The 26,622-nt window shown below is 44.2% G+C and overlaps 1 protein-coding gene across 2 annotated transcripts; it reads right to left on the reverse strand.

The window, feature by feature from the left end:
- Window positions 1–474: 474 nt before the first annotated feature.
- lepr (leptin receptor) lies at window positions 475–26,075 on the reverse strand. 2 transcript variants are annotated; one of them, XM_084547983.1, is made up of 21 exons: window positions 25,877–26,075; window positions 22,267–22,324; window positions 20,732–20,784; window positions 19,693–19,923; window positions 17,210–17,339; window positions 16,572–16,759; window positions 13,623–13,771; window positions 13,145–13,286; window positions 10,839–10,999; window positions 10,591–10,690; window positions 10,224–10,323; window positions 9,344–9,558; window positions 8,997–9,151; window positions 8,306–8,459; window positions 7,997–8,079; window positions 7,083–7,296; window positions 3,690–3,893; window positions 3,504–3,587; window positions 3,010–3,103; window positions 2,706–2,781; window positions 475–2,481 (listed from the first exon to the last, which is right to left on the reverse strand). In XM_084547983.1, the coding sequence occupies exons 2-21, from the start codon at window positions 22,278–22,280 to the stop codon at window positions 1,546–1,548; spliced, it is 3,483 nt and encodes a 1,160-aa protein (XP_084404109.1). In that variant the 5' UTR covers window positions 22,281–22,324; window positions 25,877–26,075; the 3' UTR covers window positions 475–1,545. The 2 variants fall into 2 exon arrangements, with proteins under 2 accessions (XP_084404109.1, XP_084404110.1); XM_084547984.1 differs by lacking the exons at window positions 16,572–16,759; window positions 17,210–17,339.
- Window positions 26,076–26,622: the final 547 nt, after the last annotated feature.

A 26,622-nucleotide genomic window follows, 5' to 3' on the forward strand; every position in this document is an offset into this window, starting at 1 on the left:
CTGGGTCTGCGTGGGTTCTCTCCGGGTACTCTGGCCTCCTCCCACCATCCAAAAACATGCTTGTTAGGATAACTGGTGATTCTAAATTGGCCGTAGGTGTGAGTGTGAATGGTTGTCTGTCTCTCTGTGTTACCCCTGTAATAGATAGGCAACCTGCTCAGGGTGTACCCCGCCTCTCGCCCGATGATAGCTGGGATGGACTCCAGCAGACCCCAAGACCCTCCACAGGAACAAGCGGTTACAGAAGAAAAAATTAATGAATGAATGAATGTTCCTAAAGTGTTTTTGTGTGCGTGCCTGTGTCAGGCTGCATCCTGCTGGGGATGGCTGTTGAACTCTTCACCAAAAAAGACTATATAAACCTGATAGCTAACACGTAAAAGGAGCAGAAGGTGTTTACTTGTTTCTTCTTAATCCATATGACACTTTACTAACGCTGTAGCACCCCGTGGAAAGAAAAAAAACACAAGCCCACACAATAAATACTTTATTTTTGCCATGAAAAATAGACAAAAGACCTCCATATAGAATAATCTAAATCAGTCAGGTTTCTAGATTTTCATTAGTTTTAATTTCAGGCATCGCCTGGATTCAAATATACATTCTTTTTATTTTCAGAATACAGATGTTGTCGATTTTAAATGACCAAGAACGGACAAAAATATCACATTTCTCACATACTGTAACGAAGTCTCAAATACATTACAGCACAAAAAATAAAAAAGACTTGAGGTTGGCGGGTGAGTTAGTTCATGCAGATGTGAATGTGCAAGCTGCCTGGGGACAAAGATCACCTGCTGTTACTCACCGTCTACAGATGTTCTTGCCATCAGCTGGTTTTCATTTAAACGCACCAATAGCTTTGAAGTCACATCCAAGTGTTGCCTTCACTGTCAAAGATGCTTTGAGAAAGCCCAAATTGCACAATTATGCATCTTCTCTCTTTCTCTCTCTCTCTCTCTTGCTTTAAGTGCATTTCTTTATTTTCTTTAAGCCTCCTTCAGCTTCTACTTAAACGTAGCAGAAATGACTTGTTTTCCACATCATGATGGTAGCAAATGAGTGAATGTGGACATGTTTTTGCGACCTGAAGCATCTGAGGTATGACCACTTGTGGAATATGCTGCGTATGTTTTACTTTGTGCTGCAGGATGTTAGAAGCCACAAAAAGCACGCCACCTGTATTTCTCCCTTTCTGAAAGGCAATACAGTCTGCTGATTTCTCCACGCTCATTCTTCTCAGGAAAAGCTCCTGCATCAGTGACATATACTGCAAAATGGCAGTGTGGCACAGTAGGATCTGGGCTTCAGTGCCCAGTAAAGAAATAAATAAATGCCTATTCATTAGGCTTGTGCCCTCCTGATGTCTCGTTCCACAAAACACAATAGCAGCGCTGATGAACATCAATTTGCAACCACTTATGTTAGTTGAGGTATTCTTGCGTTTTCCAGCTCCACACCTCACTATGTCTGAAGGAACAGATGCAAATCGGCTTTGGTAAATGCTGAATCATGACACAGCTCACGAAATGGTGCGCATTTTAATCACGGCTGGGGTTTGCCGTCTTGGTTTTGAACCATGAGCTGCCTCGTGTATGGAGCAGTACTTAACTGAGGCAGGTACAGCGAGGTGAAGGTGCATGCCGGCGATGAGTGCAGCTCGCCGGGCTCACTCGAGTCCTCATAGCCGAGCAAAGGGTTTGACTCCGCAGAACAGTCCTCTCTGTTAAAAGCAGCCTTTTTAAGAAGCTCAGATTTTGTCTCCTCTTCGCTCTGCTCCTCTTCCTCGCTCTCCTCATCCCCTGCAGGATATTCCATTCGCAGATAATGCAACACCTTCTCCTGTCTCGCCTCCGCTTCGTCCTCTTGCTCCGACGTTTCAGAAAGCTCCTCCACGGAGTTGTAGGAACCGGAGTGTCTCGGGTCATCCATCTCCCTGCTGCTGCAGCAGCTGTCCAGCTCCCACAGGCCGCCGTGGAGAGACACGGAAATGTCAGAGTTGTTGGCAGAGAAATTGCCCTCATCGCTGGAGCTGTTGCCGCTGCCGCTGCCGTCCTTAAAGTGGAGATGAAAGTTTTGCTGGTCCTGCTTCGGATCAAAGCGCAGTACGGTGGCGTACGTGACGGACGACTGTGCAGAGTTGTCAGTGCTACCTGGACGAAGGTCCAGCAAGGGATCCACCGGCTGCAGTTCATCTATTGCGGCGCTTGAATTGGTTGAAGCATCCTGATTAATGGCAATAGAAGGAACAACACCCAGGAATGTCTCACTGTCCATAACCTGCTCAGCTCTCCCTGGACGTAGGGACATAGCTAAGGGAGTGTCAAGGTCAGCGTTCAGGGGGACAAGTGGGTTTTGGATCAGGGCTGTGGTCAGAGCTTTGTCCACTATGATGACTTTGGAGATGTTCTCAGAGGGCAGCAGCAGTGGCCAGGCTTGCAGACCTTCCGGGGGTCTGAACAGCTGGTCGAAGGTGTCCATCTGGAGAAAGGAATAATGGTTGAAGTTATTATTTTTTTTCAGATAGGGTACAGTAACAGACTGCTGGACTACTGATGGACTTGCAACTTGCAAGGTTTAAGATGTTTAATCCATCAGCGTGTTCGAAAAACAGTGCTCAATGTATGTAGATCCACATTTTGAGCAACATATTAAAAAACAGTTTTGACTCCAAGCAAACTCATTCACAGACTTTTTTTTATTACCTTTTTTAAGTCTAGTCCTTTAGCCCACGAACAATTGTTTGGGTTGGGAACATCCTTCCACACAAACCTTTTCATCCTGGAAATAACAAGACATATTAGTTTTCCAAATACTGCCTAAGCACCTCTGTTCCCCTCCTCTACCTCGTGTAATATCCCCACAACATCTTAAATGTCACACCCCTACCCACCACAGAGGCTACTATCATTTATCATTTCTGGCAGGTGTCAGCTTGAAAAACGAGTGTCTTTTACGTGGTTATTATTCAGCTGCAGCTTCAACATAATTCATTCACTGAGCTCTTACTGGTTTTGAGTGAGGACCAGGGTGATGAACAGGATGATGGTGAGGAAGGAGAAGATCATCGGCATCATGTAGACTGCAGGATCTCCTCTGGTGGCTGTAATGATTGGAAAATACACGTCAGGCCACGATTAACATAGTAAAAACGTTGGCTCTGTGTCATCCACAAACACTTTAATGTTACATACACCGATCAGGCATAACATTATGACTCCTAAAATTGTGTAGGTCTCCCTTGTGTCTCCAAAACAGTTAGGTTTAGATCAGAGAATGGACATGGGCCTTCTTAGGGTGTCCTGTGGTGTCTGGGAACAGAATGCTGTGAGTGAGGGCCGTTGGGTCCTATGGGTTGTGGGGAGGGACCTCTGTGGATCATCCCACAGATAGTTGATCAGTTTTGGATAAATTTGGATTTTGGATGAATTTATTTACTTCTCCTGTCAGTAGTCTTAATGATGTGGCTGATCGGTGTACACTGATACAACCAGTGAGCATACCTAAAGTGTAGGCTGGCTCCCCTTCTCCCTCAACGAATATGGGGTACAGGTGGAAGCCGTACTCCTCGGAGCCAAAGAAATCACCTGACATGATAAATCAAAAGGTTCCAGGTTAGTTCACTTTTCTAGAAACATGAAGTTAACAGTTAAACTCAGAAGTAACGCAACATCAAGAGGATGTATCACCTCTCAGATAGACGGGGGAATCGGTATAGGGAAGTCTTTCCCACATTTCCCCACTCAGGTCAAAGTCCTCTGAGTCCTGCTGCCTCTGTGACGACCACTGGACCACCATGAACAGAGGCACGGAGCTGTTGTCCGACAGGCTCCATGACAGGGACGCGCAGGTGCTGTTGATGACCATCGCACGGAAAGAACGGATGCAGCGGCCTGCAGAGCAGAGGAGAACTGAATGAATACAATCCCGCCAGGTCGCTTTTGCTCGTGTGGTTCAATTAGGCATGCAAAGGGTGACTTTGATGACCATTCAAATATTTCTACCCGGTTCAAGTGATTGTGTCTGGAACAGAACACCTGGAACATCTCCATTCAAGCCAATATCTTGATATCTGAAAAGCCGCTGTTTGCAGTGCAGCCACCTCTCAACTGCCAGCTGGGGAGAAATTCAGGCTGGTGCTGTGCCACATATGTATATGTAAACAAATCACCCTTTAGAAGAGGCTCATGTGGTTTCTCTTCCTCTATAACGGCTGCAGGTTCTCATTGACCCCCCATCCCCACCCCCCCCAAAAAAGGACTGGACAGGATTTCATCTGATTTGACCTTTTTGTCACAACCCAGATTAAACTGAAGTGGCCTTTGGCGGCGTCCCAGGTGGGCCTCATTAATCAAACCTGTTATTGGATTAGTTTCATCACATTAAAAGGCAACAGATTTGAAAATATAGTGCAGAGTGAACGAGGCAGTAATGAGAGTTCTGCACATAATGTCAGATATGTTTGTATCTGCGCTTGAATGAAAGTCTGTTCAAGCTACATTTTCCGTATAAGGTTGGCTTTCGGTGGTGAGTGTTGCATCCACTGGCCTGGGAGTGTTGCACACTGCGTTAAGAAGCGACTTGTTGTCCTCTATTGGTTTGCTTTTGTGCGTGTTTGGTTTCTTTTTTTTGCCTCAGGTGTGCAGAGTTGAGCAGCTGCTGGCCGTTATGCCGGGGCTGGGCTGCCATCTCATCAAGCCTGAACCCTACTTGATGACTTTCCACTCTCCCACTCATCGCCAGTTCTTCAGTTTACCCCCGTGCTACTGACACTAGCCTATTAGCCCATTTCCTTCGTGCCCAATCCGAATAACCTGCTTCTCTTTGTCTGCTCCTTGTGCAGCCCACGCTCCAGACTTTTTTCACCGAACCAGCTCCTCCTGATCTTTTTGTGTCTATTTGGAACTCCGCTCGAGCTTTGTTTTCATTAAAGTCCTGTCCTTGAGCCTGAACTCCTTGAGTCTCGCATCTGGGTTCTTTCCTTCGAGTTGTCCACACAATAACACACCGTTTATTATCATTATGTATATTCAGCCTCCTACTACCTCAACCTTCCATTAACATTAGATGTTTTTTCACCAACTGTAGTCATTAGTAATAGTAGTAATAGTAATTGGTTAGCTCAACGTATTCTATTTTTTTTTGTATTTTGTTCCCTAAGTCCTATCTTATCTGTTATTACATGAATTTGAAAGCCGTTAGAAACCCACATAAAGCAATGACTCAAACCTGCATTAAACCTGTTTATTCTAGGCCACTTGTTAGCACCAAAAACAACTTGTAAATAAGAAATGTGCCCATCATCATCTTCTATAGTAAACGTATTAGAAAGACAGTCACACAAGTACAAACACTGACGCATTTGTTTTGAGACACTGTTTTCGCCTGATGCATTTAAGTCCAGTATCCACTCTTCTGTTTGCCCAGTTTTGAACTCTCAGCGGGAGATCTGTGAATGGGCTGTTAAATGATTCCCCTCGCTGTGAACAGTTGTTGTTTAGCTGCCACTCAGACTGAAAATACCTGCTCTTTAACACTAATGGGAAAACGCCTAACAAAGAGCATGCTTGGAAAACTGATAAAAACACATGATATGAATGATGGAGATGGTTGTTATTCCGCCGGCTATTAGTCTCTGAGTCATGAGTAATGGCATCGAGACATAGAAATGTTACCCACACGCAGTAGTGTTATTAAATAATGAACCTTACCGCTGTTTTGCGCGTTCCCATTAGTGTTTACTACACTAAAGGTAACGGTTGCCCGGCCTAAATCAGGGCTTTTATGGCCTCTACAGAGATGCAAATTTTGAGTGCATGCTTTAATGGATGGCTACTTATTGGTTGCACACGTGTAGTACAGCAGGACAAACTGCTCTTAGAGGCAAAAAAACATGTTTAAAGAGTAAAAGCAGGATGTTTTCAAGGATAAAAAGGCTTTATATCTAGTGAGTTGGCTCACCAATGTCCTGAAGATGAACATTTTTTATTTTTTTTGGAAATTCCCATTCAAGTGAACAACACTTACCACCTTGCTGCGTTCTTTCCAGTAAATGTGCACACTTCAGACGTGAGCAGCACAGAGACGAGGGTCTCGTGGACTGTTCTCCACTGAGCTTGACCTCACAGAGACGTGGACTTTTATTTTCCCAAAGTGCAATAAAAACCACTTAGATCTCAGTTTAACCCATTACAAAGCGCTCATTGAAATACTTGGAAATTCTCAATTTCAACCATAGAGTGTTATTGTAGAGAATAAGAAGACTTTTTTTTATGCAACATTTTTCAAAACATTTAATTTTCATGTAGAAAATCAAGGTCAGTGGAATTACCATATATGGTTCCTTGTCCTTAAGTGGTAAACACATGTAAACATGTATTTAGACCATTAGAACATAAGTGCTGAATCAGACACTTGTCAACATTATCACATTAGATAACTTCTCTTCTTCGTGGTAGCTAATAAAGCAGCAGTCATGCTCAGCGTTCATGCAGAGGTGGACCTTGCAGACCTCATTTGACCTGAGAACATTGCCTTGATCTTCTCTGATTGGCTGGGTGAAAACCACATGCTTCTAAACCTCACTGAGCGGCACCGAGACGCAAATTAAAAGGCGTCCAGAAGTTACCAAATATGGTTCCTCGTCTCATAAACGGTTAAGCTTTTACATATATAACCTCTCTTCTGGTTGCTTAAGGTGTGCAGTTGTATATTAATCACTGTTACGTTTTGTTTTTAACTCCTAATTTCCTAGTTGTTCCTAGTGAATGTCTTGAAATTCCTCCTGATGTCAAAGATAGCAGAGCAGCAAAGTTTCAGTGTCTTAAATCTGACACCTAAACCGATCGTCTGTTTTTGGATTAATTTTGCAATACCTACTAATATAATAATGAGGGACAATAATCATCCGCTGAAATGGACCTGAGCCACAGTGATAACAATTAATTCAGTGACTGAAATGTTTAAGCCTCATGTGTTACAGTAACACACCTTATTAATTAATGCTCACTTCAAACATATGTGGCAATAAAGAGAATTCGTATTCTTATTCCTTCTTCCTGTTAGATTCTCCGCTGACTCACGTTTAGGTTGTCTCTCCAGCGTCATGTTCATGTTGCTGGCCGAGCTCCCCAGGCTGTTGTAGGCCTCCACGGTCACCGTCTGACGCTCCTGGTTCCACTCAAAGCTGTAGGAGGACGCCAGCTCGATCGGCTGCCTCGTCACAGAGCCGCCGGAGGTTTGGTGTTCCACTATGAATCCATCCACGCAGTAGGAGCTCCCTGACACTGGAAGATGCTGGAGGACAAAGTATTGATGGCATTTTTAACAATAAGCCTTAAATAATAAAACGACTTCATTATCAATGAACTAATTATGAAACCAACAATGTGCTACTCCTAAGGCTGTTACATACTCTGCAAGAAGCGAGAAATTTGTTCACGCAGCCCTCATTTGGGAGCTTGTTCTCGAGGACTTTTTTCTCCTGTTTTCTCGGAAACTATTTTGTGATTGGTCAGAAATTGGAAGTGGCCGTGGTTAATGCGTAAAAGCGGAGATGCTAGCGGCCACTCTGCGAGCTCCCAGAAGCTAATACTCGCTGATATCTGCTAATCTCTCCTGGGCAGAGATCTGCAAACTCTGTGTGGGTGCATGCCGAATTATCAAAACGACTGGCCGACATCTGAAAATAATAAGAAAAGTTACTCTCGTCGTGCGTTTCCTGCATCTCCCACAATGCCACATGGGAGGGCCCTATGAGGACTTCCTATGAGGAGTTTGGCACTTGAGTTTCTCGTGAAGTATACATTACCTGGCCAGAATGAACTTTGTTCTTGTTCTGGCAGCCCTAGGAGAAAGAACAAATTTCTCGCTTCTCGCAGAGCAAGCCTTTAGCCTTACTTTCTAACAGCTGGCCATTGTAGATTTGAGAAAATATTAACCAAAGTTGAGAAAATAATTCATTTGTTTCGGACTGGGGGTGGAATGTTTTATTTACCTCAAGCAGCAGAGTGATATTGGACTGGTTTCTGTGTGGATCATCTCGACGTACTCTCCAGAAATCAGGGCCACGCTCAGGCACTGAGGAGGAGACCAATCATCAAGCATTAGATCACATGACAAGCTTATTTTTTTTTGTGTTTCTGATGGAGACGATGGTATTTGTGTGTGCGCCATTTTCCATTAGAGCAAAACTCACTCAGGGTCAGATGCGACCTGAAAGGTTCCATCAGGAATCAAGCTGCGCCGAGGTTGTCGTTACTTTATTAAAAGGGGTAAGCGGTGCTGTAAATGACTAGTATCTTACCTCTGCTGTTTTGCGGCGTGGAGTAGATGGAGTCGCTCCATTCGCTCCAGAAGCCGGTGCCGTTGGTGTGCATGCAGCGCACCTGAACCGCGTACACCCGGCACATGTCTGGCACCGCAACCTCCGCCCAGGGTACGCGCACCGAGCTCTGGACCTGCGGAAATTACATTTTTAGAGTTCATTTAGGAAAAAAAAAACAGATGCCACTAATGGAAAAAATCTTTGCCAGAGGAAATAGAGAAAATTACTTCTCCGCTTGTCATTTTGAGTGAACCTGGAGAAGCGGATGCATTTGATAACAACATGTTTTCAATTTGCAGTGGTATTATTCAGGGGACTGGAACAGAGTCTCATAAAGCTCATGTACAGCTGGGTCATGTCAGAGCTCCCTCTATCATTTAAAGAAACTTGAGCCTTATTTCTGAATTGTTTGTTGTTCTTGGTAGTAAGGGAGGATTAAGGTCTGGTCTAGGTGGGTGCTACATGTCTAAGTGACATCCACATGAATGAATGCCAGGTCCAAAAGTTTCCCAGCAGATCATTGTATTATCACAAGATCATGGTTAATGTTATTTATTTCTCCTGTCAGTGGTCATAATGTTGTGGCTGATCGGCGTACACTCGCTGAGAAGAGGTGGCAGTGCTCGTCTGAATCCAGAGTTTGGTTACAGAGCCTCACAGTCAAACTCACCTTCCACTCCGGCTGGGCTCTCACGGAGGACGGCAAGTAGTACTGAAACTGACACTGGACTCCTTGGACTGGCAGAGGCGGAGGCTTCCAAGTGACTTTCAGGACCCCACTGCTCTGGGTCACTGCCTTCACATTAGTGGGCGGGTGGGGTTTTACTGCGAGGAAGATGAAGAGGACGACAGAGTTTAATTTAGCCTCACTACATTCTAGTTGCTACGCTTAATATTCAGCTAAATACTGTAAGGGCCCCTGTAAATATCCTTTTCGCTTTCCCAAACAAACATGGCTTTCATTTCAGCTTCATAGACTGATATAAGGATGGGTAAATATAAGTTTTGGACACCTACCGTGATCTACAGGCGACAAGTAGACGGGTTTGGAGCTGATGCGGCCCAGTCTGGATGGGAGCTCCAGCCACAGTTTGTAGCAGTTCATGTTCAGAGGGTAGATGTTGCAGGTTTTCTGGTTGGGCCTGACCTGCGTGCAGGCGGGCCCCATCTTCCCCACGTCCTCACCCGCTCTCTCCCTCTCCTGCATCAGGTCGCATGGCAGGTCGGCCCACCTGCCGTGAGGGGAAAGCACAAAGAAACTTAATACGGTGGGATGGAAAAAGCTGTGAACAAAGGACCCTCACTCCCTCTCTTGCTTCTTCCCTAATCAGCTGACGACATACAGGGTCTCACAGTGCTAAGGTCAAAGCTAAAACAACTGGATTTGGATGAGCGGTAGAGCACTAGATCCCAAACTGATCAAGCATCTGTGGGATGAGACACAGGGGCCCCTCCCCTCAACCCAAAGGACACCCTCAGAAGGCCCATGTCCATTCTCCGATGAGTCAGAACTGATTTGGAGGCACAAGGGAGACCTACACAATATTAGGAAGGTGGTCATAATGTTATGCCTGATCGGTGTACATTAATCTATCAGCTCTCACTGTCCTCGAATGGCTTGCTTTATGTTTTTTTAAAATTAGGGAATTCCTATTCCAGTCAGAGAGACCACACACACCCAAAATAAATGATCACACTGTTTTGGCCGTTCAAAGAAACTTCCTGGTATTGCGAATGTGCAGACAGGATTGGATCCAAGCATTTCCTGGGTGTGTCCAGCACATGTGTTCTCTGGTACACTGTGGTCGGTGACACCCAGGCTCTCAGCACATTGTCTAACAAATATTTCCAAACATACAAAGGGATACATGCGAAAGCGTGAGAAACGCTGCTTTACTTGAACTTCAGTTCGAGTTTAGTCCTCTCCGTGTTCTCCCAGCTGCAGTCCATCGCGTCGAGGTCACCGTTGGTTTTGCACGTTATATTGATGAAAGCCCCTGAAACACACAGACGGGGACACATGAAAGATGAGGGACGAATGAAAACAACCCTGACCTGAGGTAGCGTCTGTGCTGCTCTGGTTCGCATTGTTGTGTGGTTACATGCCGCCAATGTCTTTCCTGTCTTTGTCCACTGAAGGGAGGAAACAACAACTTTAACACAAACGGTTTACAGATCCAGACATAGCCACTGGGACAACTAATACTAGTAGCGATCAACTGCGAAGTATTTAATCTCCATTTTATTGTTGTGATAAAGCTCACCTTCGACATAGATCTGGCTGTAAGGGTTTCTCCACTCTGGCGTACAACTCAGCAACACGTACATCCGAGTGTCTGAAGGCCGCACTGTGATCTGGCTGACCTAGAGTAGGTTAAAAAAAAAAAGAAAAGTGTATTTCTATGTATTGTACTTTGAATGATCTTGGGAGTTATTCGACTTCCTTTTTGGAAATGTTCCCAGAATTGCACAAAGCCCTGCAAGGGGGGGGGGGGGGGGGGTCGCATCATACCCATGGGTTGACTGAGTGGTACTGGCTCGGATGAAGCGGCTGCTGGAGGTCGAGCTTCCACACGGCCGTGCTGGCGTTGATGCTGTGGTCGTTCAACACGCAGTACACCGTGACGTTCTCCCCAGGGCGCACCACGATCTTCTCGGGGACGTAGCTCACCGCTGCACACAGGGGGCAAAAAAAAGACGTTACAAATATTTAAAAACTTTTTTGCAATTAACGTCATCACTTTAAGGCTCACTCCTCAATCTGATGTTATTTCTACACGACAGACTCTTCAGGAACAATCATTCATTTTCAGATGACAAAAAAATGCCAAAAATGTCAAAAGCAATAAAGGAGACTAAAACAAAAGCACTGGAAGAGAACAAACGGCTGACTCATTCCCATTCACCCCGCAGATTTCCATGTAGAGTTTCATAAAAGCAAACTTTTTCAGGGATTTTTGCAAGTTTATTTTGTTTAGTTTTTTTGTCTCAGGGTTTGCAATTGGAGGGCTGTTATCTAACCAGCTCCTTTCATGCAGCCAATCAAAAAAAAACAACATCTGGGAAGACGAGACCGCCAAGAAGGATCGTGACTCACGAGCAAATCAGAAAAAACTTTTGTGAATACTTCTGTGTGATGTGCGCGATGTATTGTGTACACATTGTGAATAATTCTTTTTTTTTTTGTTTTTTTGTAACTCTCTTTCTCCAAAACTTTAATTTCATTCAGCTTACTTCGCTGCACTTGAGGGAAGTTTGTGTCGCTCGTTTCGATGACATTACTCATTCTTGCAAACTTTTAACCCCGTGACGCGTGCAGACACACACACACGTTTCCAGTGGCACACAGTAGAGGAGCAGTCTAACGGAAAACATGTGTGCGTGTAGCAGCACGTAAACACACGTTGATCTAATAAGACAACAAAGCAACATCCAAAACTAGACTCATAAAGTGCTGTGAGGCTCAAGTTAGCATTTAACAAGCAGCCATTATGATCAACTTCTCATTTTTCACTCAGTTTTAAAATGTTAAAAACTATATTTTATTAGGCTGAAATGGGAGAACACAATGTGCAATGTGTACTTTGAATTACATTAATAGTTCGACCCTTTGTTTCTTATATGTGCTTGTTTGCTATATGCATAGTTGTTGTGTGCGTGTGTTTTGTTATGAAGGAAAAAATAATGTGCACGTGCATGACATCCAACGTGCCACACTGATTTATGACTCATAACTGGTCGTTAAGGACGACCTCTAATTCCGGGTTGCCTGACATTGGCTGTGCTGGAATGGGTTCCTCATTAATGGCTCAGACTAATGACCTGGGCTCCGTTCAGCACTGACATAAATCTGCCTGAGAGATAATCGAGGTCAGGGTTTGAGTCTAACTGACTCGGTTGTGAATTCTCGTCTGCAGAGATGAGAAAATGATGGTGGTGGACCTGCAGCCAAGGCGAACTGGTTTAAAATGTTAGGTTTACTGCAAAAAGGGGAAGATTTTACTTTGCAATTGCAGAATCACTGAGAGCAGTCAGTGCCAGAACAAGTAAGTAAGTTTATAAGTAAGTGAGATTAAGTGAATTACACTGATCAGTCATAACATTCTGACTATTATGTCCTAATATTGTGTAGGTCTCCCTTGTTGCCTCTGACTCATCAGAGAATGGACACGGGCCTTCTGAGGGTGTCCTGTGGTGTCTGGCAACAGGATGTTGTTAGTGGGGGTCTGTGGGTCCTATGTGTTGAGGGGAGGGGCCTCTGTGGATCATCCCACAGATACTTGATCAGTTTGGGATCTAGTGAATTTAGAGGCCAGGTCAACACACTGTGCTCTTCTTGATGTTGTTTTGAGTTGTTCCTAAACTGTTTTTGTTTGTGTGCTTGTGTCAGGCTGCATCCTGCTGGGGATGGCTGCTGCCATCAAAGGGTGTCATTGATATGGGGTGGGAGTGGGTGCCTGGTCTGGTCTAGGTGGGGGGTACATGTCTAAGTAATATCCACATGAATGCCAGGTCCAGAAGTTTCCCAGCAGAACACTGAATTGTCACAAGATGGTGAATGTTATTCACTTCTCCTGTCAGCAGTCATAATGTTATGACTGATTGATGTGCATAAAAATTCTCCACTGTGCAGTTGTCCTGGATGGGGAAGTTAACTATGTTAACAAAACATTTGTTTTAGTACCAGGCAGTAAACATGTTTATTTCTGCAGAAGAGTTGGACATTTGTTAACTCATTTTGGCATCATGCCAGGGGTCATAATGTTGTGGCTGATCACTCTATGTTTCCCTACATTAACATCTGGAAATGGTCCTTACTGTGCAGAAAGATGTGGTACGGTTCACTCCACTCGCTCCACAGCGGAGGCTCGCTCAGGGTGGAGCAGCGAACCTGGACGGTGTAGTTCAGCCTCGCCTTCAGATCCAGAGATAACCTGCGCTCTCCAGGTGGTGACTGCACCTGGAGACGGAGAACGGGAGGATAAACATCAACAACACGCACAGGGCGCAGGGTGTGTTCCCTCCGAGGGTCGATGACGGAATCAAATGAGTCATCACAACATGACTGTGGCAGCCGTTTGGGCGTCTCGTCAGCTGGAACGACTCCCAAAACGAAACCAGACGGCGTGTGGACGGCCGAACATTTCCACGGTGCTGGCTTCTTGTTTTAAACCTCTCCTTCTGAAGTGTGCTATGTGCATCCTAATAAACAACCTTCCATTTTCCAATTTAAACATGCAGATTAATTGATAACAGAGCATCAGAGCGTCAATATCATGAATGGTTTAGCATTTACCTGCCAGCCTGGGAGATTTTTGTTAGAGGAGTACCGGACCTCGTATCTCAGCGGGCCGACATCAAAGTCCGGCGGGTCGTCCCAGAGTAAAATCAGCTCCGCTTCAATGGTCTGAATGTGGGAGATGTTGACCGGGCGACTTGGTTTCGCTGCAGTAAAAGAGAAGATTGTTGCACTGTGAACTCGGCTACTGCATCGATACGCTCTGCATCTGACTAATGGCTCACAATGATAACACCACCACCACCGCCACTTTGATCCTTTCTAACGTCAGCTTGCATCACCAACAGTGCAACCTCCAGGCCTCTTATCACTTTTATAGCTATTTAATCTATCACTCAGAACATATAGCATAACATCTAATGACAGGATTTGCTGTAAATTAACTGTTAATATTAAATGAATGCATCAATCACATCTTGAGCACAGAGGTCACAGCCAGCGTGTAGTTTACTTCCTCCACCTTGCATAAATAGCAGATTCACTTCAGTTTTCGGCCATAACAAATGTAACGTGTTTGCATTCAATTCCATCGAAATATGTCGCCAAAAAAAAAGACTTTGAAATATCAGTAAAGTGTGAGATAATGAAAGGAGATTCAAAGGCTTGCTTCAGGAGGATCTCAAAGGCATCAACCCGGATCTTCCTCTAGTGTCGTTCACTGGAGTGAGACCGACGCAGCAGCCCAGGTAACGAGGACATCCTGGTTGATCGTTCAGTTAACGCAGCCAGAGATTATAGAGTCTGATAAAGCCACAAACCTGCCTATGGGCAGAGTAGCGATTGCTCAACATCGTGAGTAAAAGGCCAGCAATTTGTGTTCCAGACGGCTCTCACATCAGAAACAAGGAGCACTTTCACCCTTCGGGAAGACTGATTATCCCACATAACCGAGTATGAAGAGACGCCTATGTTCATTTTCCTAATATAATGACAAATGCCAACCGCACACTTTGTCACAGGTGACAGGAAATGTCCTTAGGCGCTCCTTTCCAAACCCCTGGAGCTCATATTTAAGTTAAAATCTGAATACATCATGTCTGGCCGATGGTGTCCATGGTTACAGAGCAAAAGAGAACTGCTCATAACTAATTTTGATGATGCAAAAAGCACCAAACTACACACGAGCTGAAAAAATATATGATGTAATAAATAAATGATGTAACCTGCTGCTAACATTGCAACGCTCGCTTGAATCCCTCAAAGCATGATGGGAAAAAGATCTTGCTGTTTTGCGAAGGGGCAACTACTCGCTGAAGATATTTTCTAATTTCAAAGTGAGCCTACGATCTCAGATCTCTCTGTTTTACACTTTAAATTTAATTAAAGTTAATTGTCTTGGCTCAATTTTCACGTCCTTTCTTTTTCAAAGCCCTAATTCAAAACGCGTAGCCACGTAGAAATATAGTATATGCAACAAAATGTACTTTATTTCAAAAGTAAAATTATGTTTAATGTAATGTGAACCTTTTTCAAAGTTGTATTAACCTATATTTTGTATTCTTGGTTCATTATCATTGATGCTTAAACATCTACAACGATGCATAATGCTATAAAATGGCAATAACTGCTTTATCTGTAAATCTTGTGAATCGTTTCTCTATTAAATGTACTGGAGTAGAAGCAAATCCTGCAGAAAACCAGATCTCAAAACCGTATTCAAAGAGAGTATTTGTGCAGATGTGTTTCGGACATGGACACACGAGGAGAGTCACCCTTGGACAACACACAGTCACTCCTCAGTTTCTCCTCTGCTCTGTCACTTTAACCAAAGAGGTCTGGTTGAACAAACACAGCACGGAAAGCCCTTGTCTATCACTGTGGAGATCTCACACCTTCAGTGTTGTGTACCACACACACACACACATACACACACAGCGCCTCAGCTGCTTTTCAGATGAATTCCAGTCACGTCCGCCGATCGCGGCTGAATAACAGTCCTTCTCCTTATCTGTCCGGAATCATCGCTTTAAGGTTAGAATCGAACGTGTTGGTGCTTAAAACACAGAGAACCCGTATTAGCGTCATGCAAGGCCAGATGTATTTTTAGTGTCCATAACCTTGGACAAGAGGTGAATGCTGGAACTCGCTTCTTAGATCATTTACTGTAATGCACTTAAAACAGTGAGGTCGTGCATCTAAAGTACATTTTCCAGCTTTAGAAGCTACCCTGTGAGCGTCTAAACCTTTTCTCTGTCAAAGTCTACGCTATCAGTAATTAATGCTGTTACAAAAATCATTCAGCGATGCTTTATAAAACAATAAGAAGCAAAAGGACAAGTTTTAGGCTGTGAATTTAACATTTGTTCTTTTTACGATAAAAAGACATAAAATAAAATATGTTATATACACCGATCAAGCATAACATTATGACCACCTACCTAATATTGTGTAGGTCTCCCTTGTGTCTCCCTTGTGCCTCCCTTGTGGGGGACTTTGGGGACTTTGGCTTGAGGGGAGGGGCCTCTGTGGATCATCCCACAGATGCTTGATCCGTTTGGGATCCAGTGAATTTGGAGGCCAGGTCAACACCTTGTGCTGTTCTTCATGTTTTTGTGTGTGTGCCTGTGTCAGGCTGCATCCTGCTCGGGATGGCTGCTGCCATCAAGGAGGGTCATTGCTATGGGGTGAGGGTGCCTGGTCTGGTCTAGGTGGGTGCTACATGTCTAAGTAACATCCACACCACGAAAGCCAGGTCTAAAAGTTTCCCAGCAGAACACTGGATTGTTACAAGATGGTCAATGATATTTACTTCTGTTGTCAGTGGTCATAATGTTGTGGTTGATTGGTGTATATATGTATATGGAAAACATATTTTATTTTAGTGAAATTAAAAAAAAGCAAAGTAGTAGTTTCAAGGATAATTCCAGTTTATTTCAGCTTGGTGTATTTTCCATTGCGGTTTGACGTCTCACACTAACTGTGTATCCAAAAAGACTGCTTTCTTACCGGGTCGAGCGGGAACTCTGAGCAGAACCGGAGGAGCCACGGCGTCAGAGATGCTGACTGTTACCATGGCGACGAAGCTCGCTGCAGGGTCGAGAGCGACCGAGCACGTGAAGGAATCCTCGGCTTCGCAAATGACAGGATTATCAGCCGGAGGGCTGTTCACCTCTGTGTCGTTTCTTTCTCGAGGCCTGGAAATAAACAGATAGTACACAGTATTAACAACCAGGAACAAATCTCAAAAAGATTAACGCTCGTGATGACAGGGTTGTGGGGTGTCATAATCTGACTTTGTCTTCACCAGCAAGTGCTGCAACTCAGCGGAAGCTAGACAACTTTATCTGGTGAATATGATTGTTAACTTTCACAGAAAACAATTCAGAACACTGTGCGACATCTGTGTTTTTTGTTTTTTTTCCATTATCGTCCATCTCTTATCAGATAGCGTGTTGATCTCTTTACACAGCTTCTCACACAGCTTCCCCTCTGCTGATCAAAGCAAACACACATGCTTAAAGCCTCAGGGAGCAGTGGAGGAAGCTCTGATCAGACTAAAAACACACACACATCTAAAAAAAAAAACAACAAAAGAACATCAGTGAAACAGTTGAAAGAAAGAAAGAAAGCAGCTTCATACTCACAACAGCCGCCGTAAGCTGACTGCCATGAGACCAGCAGACAGCATGCCTGAGGGCTGGCCGCGAGACTGAAGATCACAGGTTAGATTTCCCCAGTTTTCGTTAATTCTGCACAGTATGTCCAAACAGGAGCCTGACAAGAAATCACATTTGCATGTTAGAGGACTGTGACCTCCTAATGAAGGCTTCTGAGAAAACATCTTGGCTTGATATTCTGAGAACCGAGCCTCTGTGATGAGACCAAGGAAATGTGACGTCTGCCAGCAGCACCAGGCTTCACACGGCTCCTGCTTCCTGGTAGTTTAGTAGTTTAGGCGTGGACTGAATAGAGGAATAAACCTTCACTGGTGTTAAACACATTTGTATATGTGTATACACCGATCAGGCATAACATTATGACCACTGACATCTTGTGACAATCCAATGTTCTGCTGGGAAACTTTTGGACCTGGCATTCATCCGTGTGGATACTACTAAGGCAAGGTGTTGACCCAGCCTCCAAATTGACTAGTTCCCAAACTAATCAAGTATCTGTGGGATGATCCACAGAGGCCCCTCCCCTCAACCCACAGGACCCAAAGGCCCCCACTGTTGCCAGACACCACTGGACACCCTCAGAAGGTCCATGTCCATTCTCTGATGAGTCACTACTGTTTTGGAGGCACAAGGGAGACCTACACAATATTAGGAAGGTGGTCATAATGTTATGCCTGATCGGTAATACCAGTCAGATGGATAAAGGGTCGGACTGCTCTGGCTAAAACACTTATAAACTTTTGCAGCTGAAAGTAACAAAACATGTGAATGAAATGGGTATGACTAACACGCATGCAAAATGATTGTTTGGAAACTCGGTTGCAGTCCTCCACGGACTCTTGTTTCATTGTATGCATCGAGATCTGAATCATCCCTGACTATGAAAAGGCGTCATAAAGTAACCCTGAGGCACGGCGCAGCTCTTTAACTTCACTGTTTCATTGCGATCCACACGAAGCTGGGAGCTCTTATGCATCACGGACCGTGACAGAGTGATGCAGGCGAGCTAATCCCTCTCTGGCCTCAGTGTTGCTTCACCTCCACAAGGACAATATCAACGGAGCATTTTATAATTATGACTCACTGAACTAGCTGCTGTTTGCGGATTAAACGTAATGACCCTTATTTGCCTTCCTTCGCAAGAGACGCTAAAAGAGCACAGGTGGTTTGGCTCTGCTGTGCAAATAAAAGAAGAGGTGAATAATCTTGAGCAGCGATACAACGTGAATTGATCACAGCGCAAGGCTGGGGCGCAGGACGGGTGGAAAGCAGTTAAAGTGTAATGAGTCTGTCAGCCTGATCTTCGGGGGCTTTTCTATCAATGACAAGTGACACTGCCACAGGCTGAGTGGTGAGGCTGTGTCAGAACAACCCTGCGGTTCGTTCTGATGAGTAGGAGTCACAATGTGCAGATACCCCGTCGCTACCGATGTGTCAGACAAAAGTTTGTGGTCCCTACTCCGCTGACTGTTTGTCCGGAAGTACTGAAAGGGATAATGGTGCATCTGGAAGTACGGGACTCTTATAGGAACATAACTCTTTAGCACCAGCAGAGGTCTAAAACTTTCTGGAGATCTTTCCCCAACATGTGCAGATATTCATTCATTTTCTGTGACTGCTTGTGCTCTGGAGGGTCGCGGGGGGGGGGCCTGAAGCCTACCCCACCTAGGGTACATCAAGTACCCTAGCTGGGCGAACACAGCGGGACAGACTCCACACAGAAAGGCCCCAGTTGACCGATTGGATTCGAACCCAGAAACTTCTTGCCGTGAGGAAGCAGTGCTAACCGCCACACCGCGATGATGAAGAATTTTAATTGTGAACATTTGTTTTTATTGTAAGTAATCTGGACAGTGTTGGTTTTCTTCAGTTCTTACACAACCTGAACAAACCAGAATTATTACAATTTGTTTGTGTAATGTTCAAATACCAGGCCACCCACTGCTCTGGGTGTGCACATTGTTCCAACACATCGCGTTGGACACGCGGAAAAGTAAATAAAGTGGGTGACATTTTGCAATACAAAACAGTTTTGAATACCACAAGGACTTACGGAATCTCCTTCTTCTAAACTGTCCAACAGGGAAAATAGAGTCTCATAAAATAAAAATCTAAATCGCATCATGCCGAGTGATTGTTACCGGAAAAGTGAATGTCCCTGGAATGAACACAGATGTGAGTGAGGCTTGATGGTAATTAGACTAATTATTGTGGAACCTTCCTTTCTTTCTGGTTTTAGAAGGTTGTCGTGAAGATCGATGTTCATTTGAAACAGTCATTTCAAAACCTGGCTAACAAAACATTCCTTGTGCAATGACTCAAAGGAGACAAGACTTGACAATCTTTTCTCAGTGGCACAGACAAAAGAAACGTCTCCAACCAGGACAACAGCAAGGACAGGCGTAGCGAAGCCTTATTTTCTGAGAAACACTGCGGACATTAGCTCTTACCGCCAGAGGGCTCACGAGGATGTGATTCAGTTCTTGAGCTCCTGAAGGTACAGGTGTAGGCATGGTGTGGGAGGTTCGATCCGGAGCAGTTCGTCTCCGATGCGTTCGTGTCACCTCCCTCCAGACTGAGGTGGGCTGAGGGTGAGTCACAGCACAGCTCATCCTGCCATGGGAGGTCGAGGGTACCTAAACGGAGAGAGGCTCCATCCTCGGGCTCCGAACACTGAGCCGCTGCTCAAGGGGGGGCGTGGAAGTGACAGAAGAGAAAATTATTGGCAGTGTTTTTATATTTGAAATATAGTGTTTTAGATTTCTGGGTCATACACATGGGAAATCTGTCCAGTGTGACGCAATAAATCTCAAGCAGTCAAGTGTCAACAGTGGTATGAAGTTGCTGGGAGCTTTGTATCAGAAAATTAAATGAATTCCCACATCTTCGTTAGTGTTGTCAAAAACCAGAGGACGACCTAAACAAAAACATCAGTTCCAAGCTTTGATCTAAGAAAGCCAATCTTAATACTTTTACAAGTAGCATTTGTGTCGTTGCCAATTTCTTGTGCAACGAAACATCGCACTACAAGTGTGGATGACGCTTCATACGTTTAAATTATACGACTTTTGTGCAATATTTGCAAGTGTAAAGATAAGTTAGGTTTTAATTTATTCGTGATCTACCCGAAGGCCACGAACACAATTTAAAATAGATTTAGTCTTTGTGAGAACATAACTTCTGTTTTAGCGGACTAACAACAGCGATATACAAGGTTGTGTCATCTGCATAAACATGATTTCACAGATCTACAACCGTTAAAGGGAACCTCTGTTACTTCTGTCTGTTTTGCAGACATCATTTCCCTCCAGAATAAATTATTCACATCATGTCAAAACCTCTCTGTGAAAAATTACAGATTAAACTCCAAGCATGGCGCGTCTTAGCAGAAAACCCTACACTCAAGGTTTCTGTTCTCTGTACTCGGCATGTGAGCAATTAAACAAGAATTACAGAGGTCACCGGTGTTGTGTCGGAGGTAAAACTCACCATGGGGCACCAGGGAAATATACATGAGGACTGTCAACATCACAGACCGAACCCTGCAGAGAGAAATCGAGGGGGCAATCAATGTATGGACGGCTAGTGAGGACTTATGAGCAAGAGGAGAGAGAGATTTAAAAAAAAAAAAAAAAACAGCAGCTGACGTATCTTTCACCTGTCTTGTGAAGACTCTCGCGTTTGAATCTGCTGTAAATGCGACGGTCAATGCAAGTCTCAACCAATTACGACATAACACAATTCAACACTGTCACCAAATCAGAAACTGTACAATGGTCGGCTATTCCGGGGAAGCGGTGAAAGGTGCGGGCATGTACAATATGACACTGTAATCACACCGATAACAGTGATCCTGCCACGGTAAAACTGCACACTGGAAGAACTCGACCGACGCTTCTGCAGAAGTAATGACTCATCTTACATGAACCCTGTGATGTCGCAACACGAGGCGCTCAGGTCGAGTGGTTGGCATAAGAGGCATTTTAGCACTGCGGTGTAAAGAGGTTGGTGCCAACTATGCTCTGTTCATCTGGGAGTGAGCGGTGGCTCAGGTTGTTTCGTCTCGAGTGTTAAGTGAGCTTGAGGGCTCTTTCAGCAGCCCCAAGTCTGTTCATTTAAATTACCCAGATATAATTTAGTGCTATAACAAAAACTGTAATTATGTTTTAGTTATATATCAGGCCACGAATAATGTTTTGAACTTTATTCTGTAGGCTTCGTCAGTTTCCATTACTTTATATATTTCAAATCCTTTGCTCATGTACTATCTGGTGCTCACTCGTTCTCACCTGCAGGAACTGATGTCTTTATAAAATGAACTCCAAAAGCAAAAGCAAACGACAGACTTCAATAAAATCACAAGGTAGCTATTCAACAATGCAACTTCAAGTCTATCCAATGGGTTCTGGACAATCTTAGTTAACACTCAGATCGCAATTCTCTCATGATTTGTTTATTATTAGGATTGCATTTTATCTTTAGGAATCATACTGACAATCAATTTTAACGCAATTTTGCAACAGGAAGGCTTCCCTGCTTCTCACTCCGTAAATGACAAATCATTTTAAACTGGTTTAACGTAACGGTGCAGACAAAGGACATTGTAAACCTAATTTTTAGCCCTTGTTATGTGCCTTTGATGCTTCATAGTGAAATGCCCCCGTGATATAATAGTAAAACAGGTGTGACAAACTATTAGCAACACATCATAATGCATCCGAGCCGCTTAGCTGTTTATTTCGCTGTGACATTAGATTGGTTGTGTTAAATCCTCTGTTCTCCTTAAGTACAAATCTTTGCTAATTTGCTTAAACGGGTTGGCGAGTGAAAGAGAAATTGGTCTGTTGCAGCAGATTTAGCCCTGTTGTTAGTTTCGGACTGGTATTTTCACAGCGAAAAGTCTTTCGTTTCCAGACAGTGGAAACATTCAGCTGTGATCAACCCAAACATCAGCGCTCTCCAAGTCAGTGAATTCAGTTCAGCGCAGTGAGAGCAGATTCGCATCCACGCCCTGCGATACTTACATTGTAGGGGTCATAGTGTGAGCATGGTCCGGCTGGGCTTTGGCTGGGTCGAATCTCACTGGAGAGAGAGAGAGAGAGAGAGAGAGGCGCTGAGATTCAAGGAGGCTTCTCGTAGAGATAATACACTGGGATCTGAGGCAGGGCTGCAAATAAGCTGACCTTGACTCAGACAAGACTGAAGACCTCCGTCGTGACTGGAATAAACGGTAAATTTTAGAAAGAATAAAGCAGACTGCGAATGCATTGTTTTTTTTAAATAAAATATTCAAACAATGATTTCTTAGACACCTCTAATTTGAGATTTAGATCACATAAAATACTCCAGAGGTGCTTTTCAGTCATGATGAAAAACAAATTCACTGGGAGAGAAGCAAGAACATTGTAGTCCATGTGTCTATTCAGCGGCAGCCAGAAAGACGTTGAGGTCTGGAAGCGCATATTTAGATTATAAGAGCTAATTGTTGTCTTTTACCTCTAATTAAAATCGGATTAACACGCGGCTACTCTCATGAACAATTCTGCTAATTGTTTTTAAGTGCCAAACTAGACCAGCGAGGCCACAGATGATGACAACAGCCACGTCTTTTAATTCATTAATATGCTCGCTGAAGACAAACATGGGTGGAAAAACAGCACCGTGGACAAACACTTCACTATATCTGTGATGAGCTGATCATTTCCAAATCGGTCTGTAAATGTGCACCCGGACCTGTCAATGATTAGAATGGGGCGGCATGGGGGTGGTTTGGGTGCGAGTGTTCCACTGAAAATAAAATGGAAAGAGACGCGAAAACATGTCAGTTAATTAATACACCGTGCGCCGTAAAGCAGCAGCATCAGCAAAAGAAGAACAAATACAACATGTTAAGACTGCATTTAAATCCCTTCCCACATAAAGTACCCATCATCACATTCAGGTGTGCAAAGCAAAGCCCGCTGACTGATTCTGACACAACATCTGCGGAGGAGTCACCACCTGTCAAGTAGTGAGCCGTGCTGTTCACTTTTCTATAAATACCAACAGAGATTTCACTTTTCACTTTCTGAAAGTTTTACTATTAATTAACTAGAAAGTCCAAACAGCAAGGTTAATGTTAATCCTAAACCTTCTTCGCGGTCAAAGGACTAATTTCAGCTTTGACTAGTTTATCCTTTCTATTTATTTACTTTTTTAACCTTTCGTAAAGAAAAAAAAACAAACTAAATCAGATCTTGCACCACACTGTGGAAGTAAAACTACAGGTGTTGAGAGTTATTGTACAAGGTTTCACTTTTGGTGAGTTCAATAAACCCCCTTGAGAAAACCCCAAGAGCACCTCACATCATTTGCATGTTAAATAAAAAAGAAGTAGGAGCCAATGCACGAAAACACTTCCTGTGATAAAAGTAAAGGGCATACAGTGCACGTGTGCAAGCTTTTGCAGGCAAGATGAAACGGTTCAAAGCCAGCGAACATTAGATAATAAACTTTTCATTTTCATCACTATCATCAGCATCAGCATCATGAGCATAGCTAGACACGAATGTCTATTTTGGGGCAAAGCCGTTAATCTAATACCCAATAAATGACGTGCAGTCAGACAACGCAGATGTGAAGACATCATAATTGATTTGCAACGCTGCCTACAGAGGTTTATTTTAATCAGTAGATGCTAATAGGGGAGCTGTCACACAGTAAACAGAGTCCCAAAACCTCTGCCAAATCTGGATCTTAGCCTATTGGCCCACCATTTTGTCCAAAATCTTAACTGAGCCAAAAAGAAAAAAGAGAAATGAAATGCCACTAACACATTAATACAGTATGTTGGACTGCTTTATATTCACTGTCTTATCATTTTTGCTGGCGCAGAACCGCCACAGACTCGTGGCATTGGAATAATGAATTCAGGTAATAGGTCTTTCATATATTTACTCAGTGACAGTTGAGGGGGGCGTGATATCAGCAAGCTGCATGATAGAGCTCCAGTGATTAGCTGGGAAATCAATCAACTTGGCTTGGAGAAAAACAACACAGCTAATTCATAATTTAAATCACGGCTCTGGTTTATAAAATGTGATAACGTGCTGTTTATTTTCATTCATCGTTCATCTTCTCTAACCGCTTGCCCTGTGAAAGGTCGCAGGGGGTTTGCTGCAGCCTATCCCAGCTGTCATCGGGCCAGAGGCGGGGTACACCCTGGACAGGTCGCCAGTCTATCTCAGGGCTAACACAGAGAGACAGACAACCATTCACACGCATGCACACCTACGGCCAATTTAGAATCACCAATTAACCTAAGGAGCATGTCTTTGGACGGTGGGATGAAGACACAGGGAGAAGATGCAAACTCCACACACTGCATTCGAACCCGGGACCTTCTTGCTGTGAGGCATCAGTGGCTGGACGCAATGAGTAATTCTGAAGCCATCATTGTGGTGGTTTAGGAAACCACAGGTGGTGCACAGGTTTCAGGTTTATGTTCACAGATTTGCTTTCGGTGGAACAATTCATTCTAGATTCGGTAATCTAGAAACTAGTGACAGAATCATGTTTCAAATGAGCTCGAGGGTGCGAGCTCAAATGAAAAAAATGCAACAAGACAGCAGTGAGAAGTGAGAAGATCATGACAGCTTGTAAACGGATTATGCGCTCAGATAATCTGATTATCTCGCTGTGGGCCAAGTAACAGCAGCCAAACATTTAATGACTTGCAGCAGCTTAAGTAATTTGTACAGACACCCGTGAGAGCTGTGGCATCTCAGCTATCAAAAAACAAAACAAACTGATTCTCACTGATCGGCTGCACCGCACGCATGCAGAGCCGTGCCAGATCCTGGCCAATTTAGGGACCAGCAGTGACTCCACACACCCTCTCTCCTTTCATCCTCTGTGGAAGCGGTTAGGCTAGATCAAGACAAGCATCTGAAACTATTTTCCACTTTCAAACGACACTCTTCCCCTCTGCTCCGTGTAATCAAGGACTACAGTACAGTATACTTTGCCAGCTATTCATCCTGGTCTGACTCACTGCCCTGCCAGTCTGAAGCTGCTCGGCACGGAGGCGCGCCGGGGCTTGCCCCCCCTCATCTTTCAATCAGCCAGACAGCAGCAACATATCTCTGACAAATTGTTAACGTTTATGCTGATAATTAGAGTCAGAAAGTAGTAGTAGTCTGGCCATTCCTCAAAAGTTTCACACTGCTCGGAGCGCACCGTGAACCAAACAGCGTGACACAATTTACGCATATAAACCAAACAAATACGGCACAATTCGCGCATATGGCTACTGGAAATTGATTGAGTATTGAGGGAAAAACACACAAAAAGTCCACCAGAGAGATTAATGCAAACTCACCATGAGAAAACATCCTCATACAATGGATACAAATAAGACAGTTGCCCAATATCCCTTACGCCTTTCAAGTGTAATATTAACATTCAGAAATGAGCGAGGGGAAAAACGCCCGAAAGCATGGAAATACAGAAAAAAATGTTAAGCTGACGGTTTGACAGAAGAAGCGAGTGAGGAATTCCCCGCTTTCGGTGCCAAAACGGAGCCTGAAAGGTCACAGAAGCGGCGAGACTCGCGTGTGGTTATTAGACACGTTAAAAGTGACACTTTGTTCTTACGGTTCTTTTTCCTGCAGTGTGAGGTGTCAGGTTTTTTTGTTTTTTTTTCCCTCTTCAAGGTTTTCTTCTGTCGTTCAGGTGCGTTTAATCCTCTATGGAGACCAGCGCGCGTCCGTCGCACCTCCTCTGTCCACCGGCTCAGAGAGAGAGACGTGTTCCCTTTCGCTCTCTCTCTCGCTCTCCCTCTCCCTCTCTCTGTGCGTCTCTATTTCTCTCACGATGCTGCCGCTGCTGTAAACGGCCGCTGAACCTGCCGCCGTGGAGAAAGGAGACTGAGGGAGAAGGAGGAACGAGGCACGGCGCCCACTCCCCGTTCACGGTGATGCGTTCAGGACGCCTCCGCAATTCCTGACACCTCTGATGGATGAATGAGAACCAGTTTGTCTACTCACGTACGGCAAATGGCCTTAAGATACCAGCACATTGCTTGAGACTGTCTAACTCGTGACATTCTGCTCATCTGCAAGAAAATACAGTTGAGTTTTACATTTGGCACTCATAGTAGGCCTCCACGCTCATGATACAGATGTAGATTTATCCAAATATAACTGTTAATGTGTTTTTTTTTTTGTGTGTGTGTGTGTTTTTTTACATTAAATGTGGAAAATTGTACCTCGCCCTCAGTTGCACTGGAAAAATACCCCGATTAGGCATAACATTATGACCAACTTCCCTAATATTGTGTAGGTCTCCCTTGTGTCTCCAAAACAGTTGTGACTCATCAGAGAATAGACATGGGCCTTCTG

The sequence above is a fragment of the Chelon labrosus genome (assembly GCF_963514085.1).
Source record: "Chelon labrosus genome assembly, chromosome: 7".
In the NCBI taxonomy this organism is placed as follows: domain Eukaryota; kingdom Metazoa; phylum Chordata; class Actinopteri; order Mugiliformes; family Mugilidae; genus Chelon; species Chelon labrosus.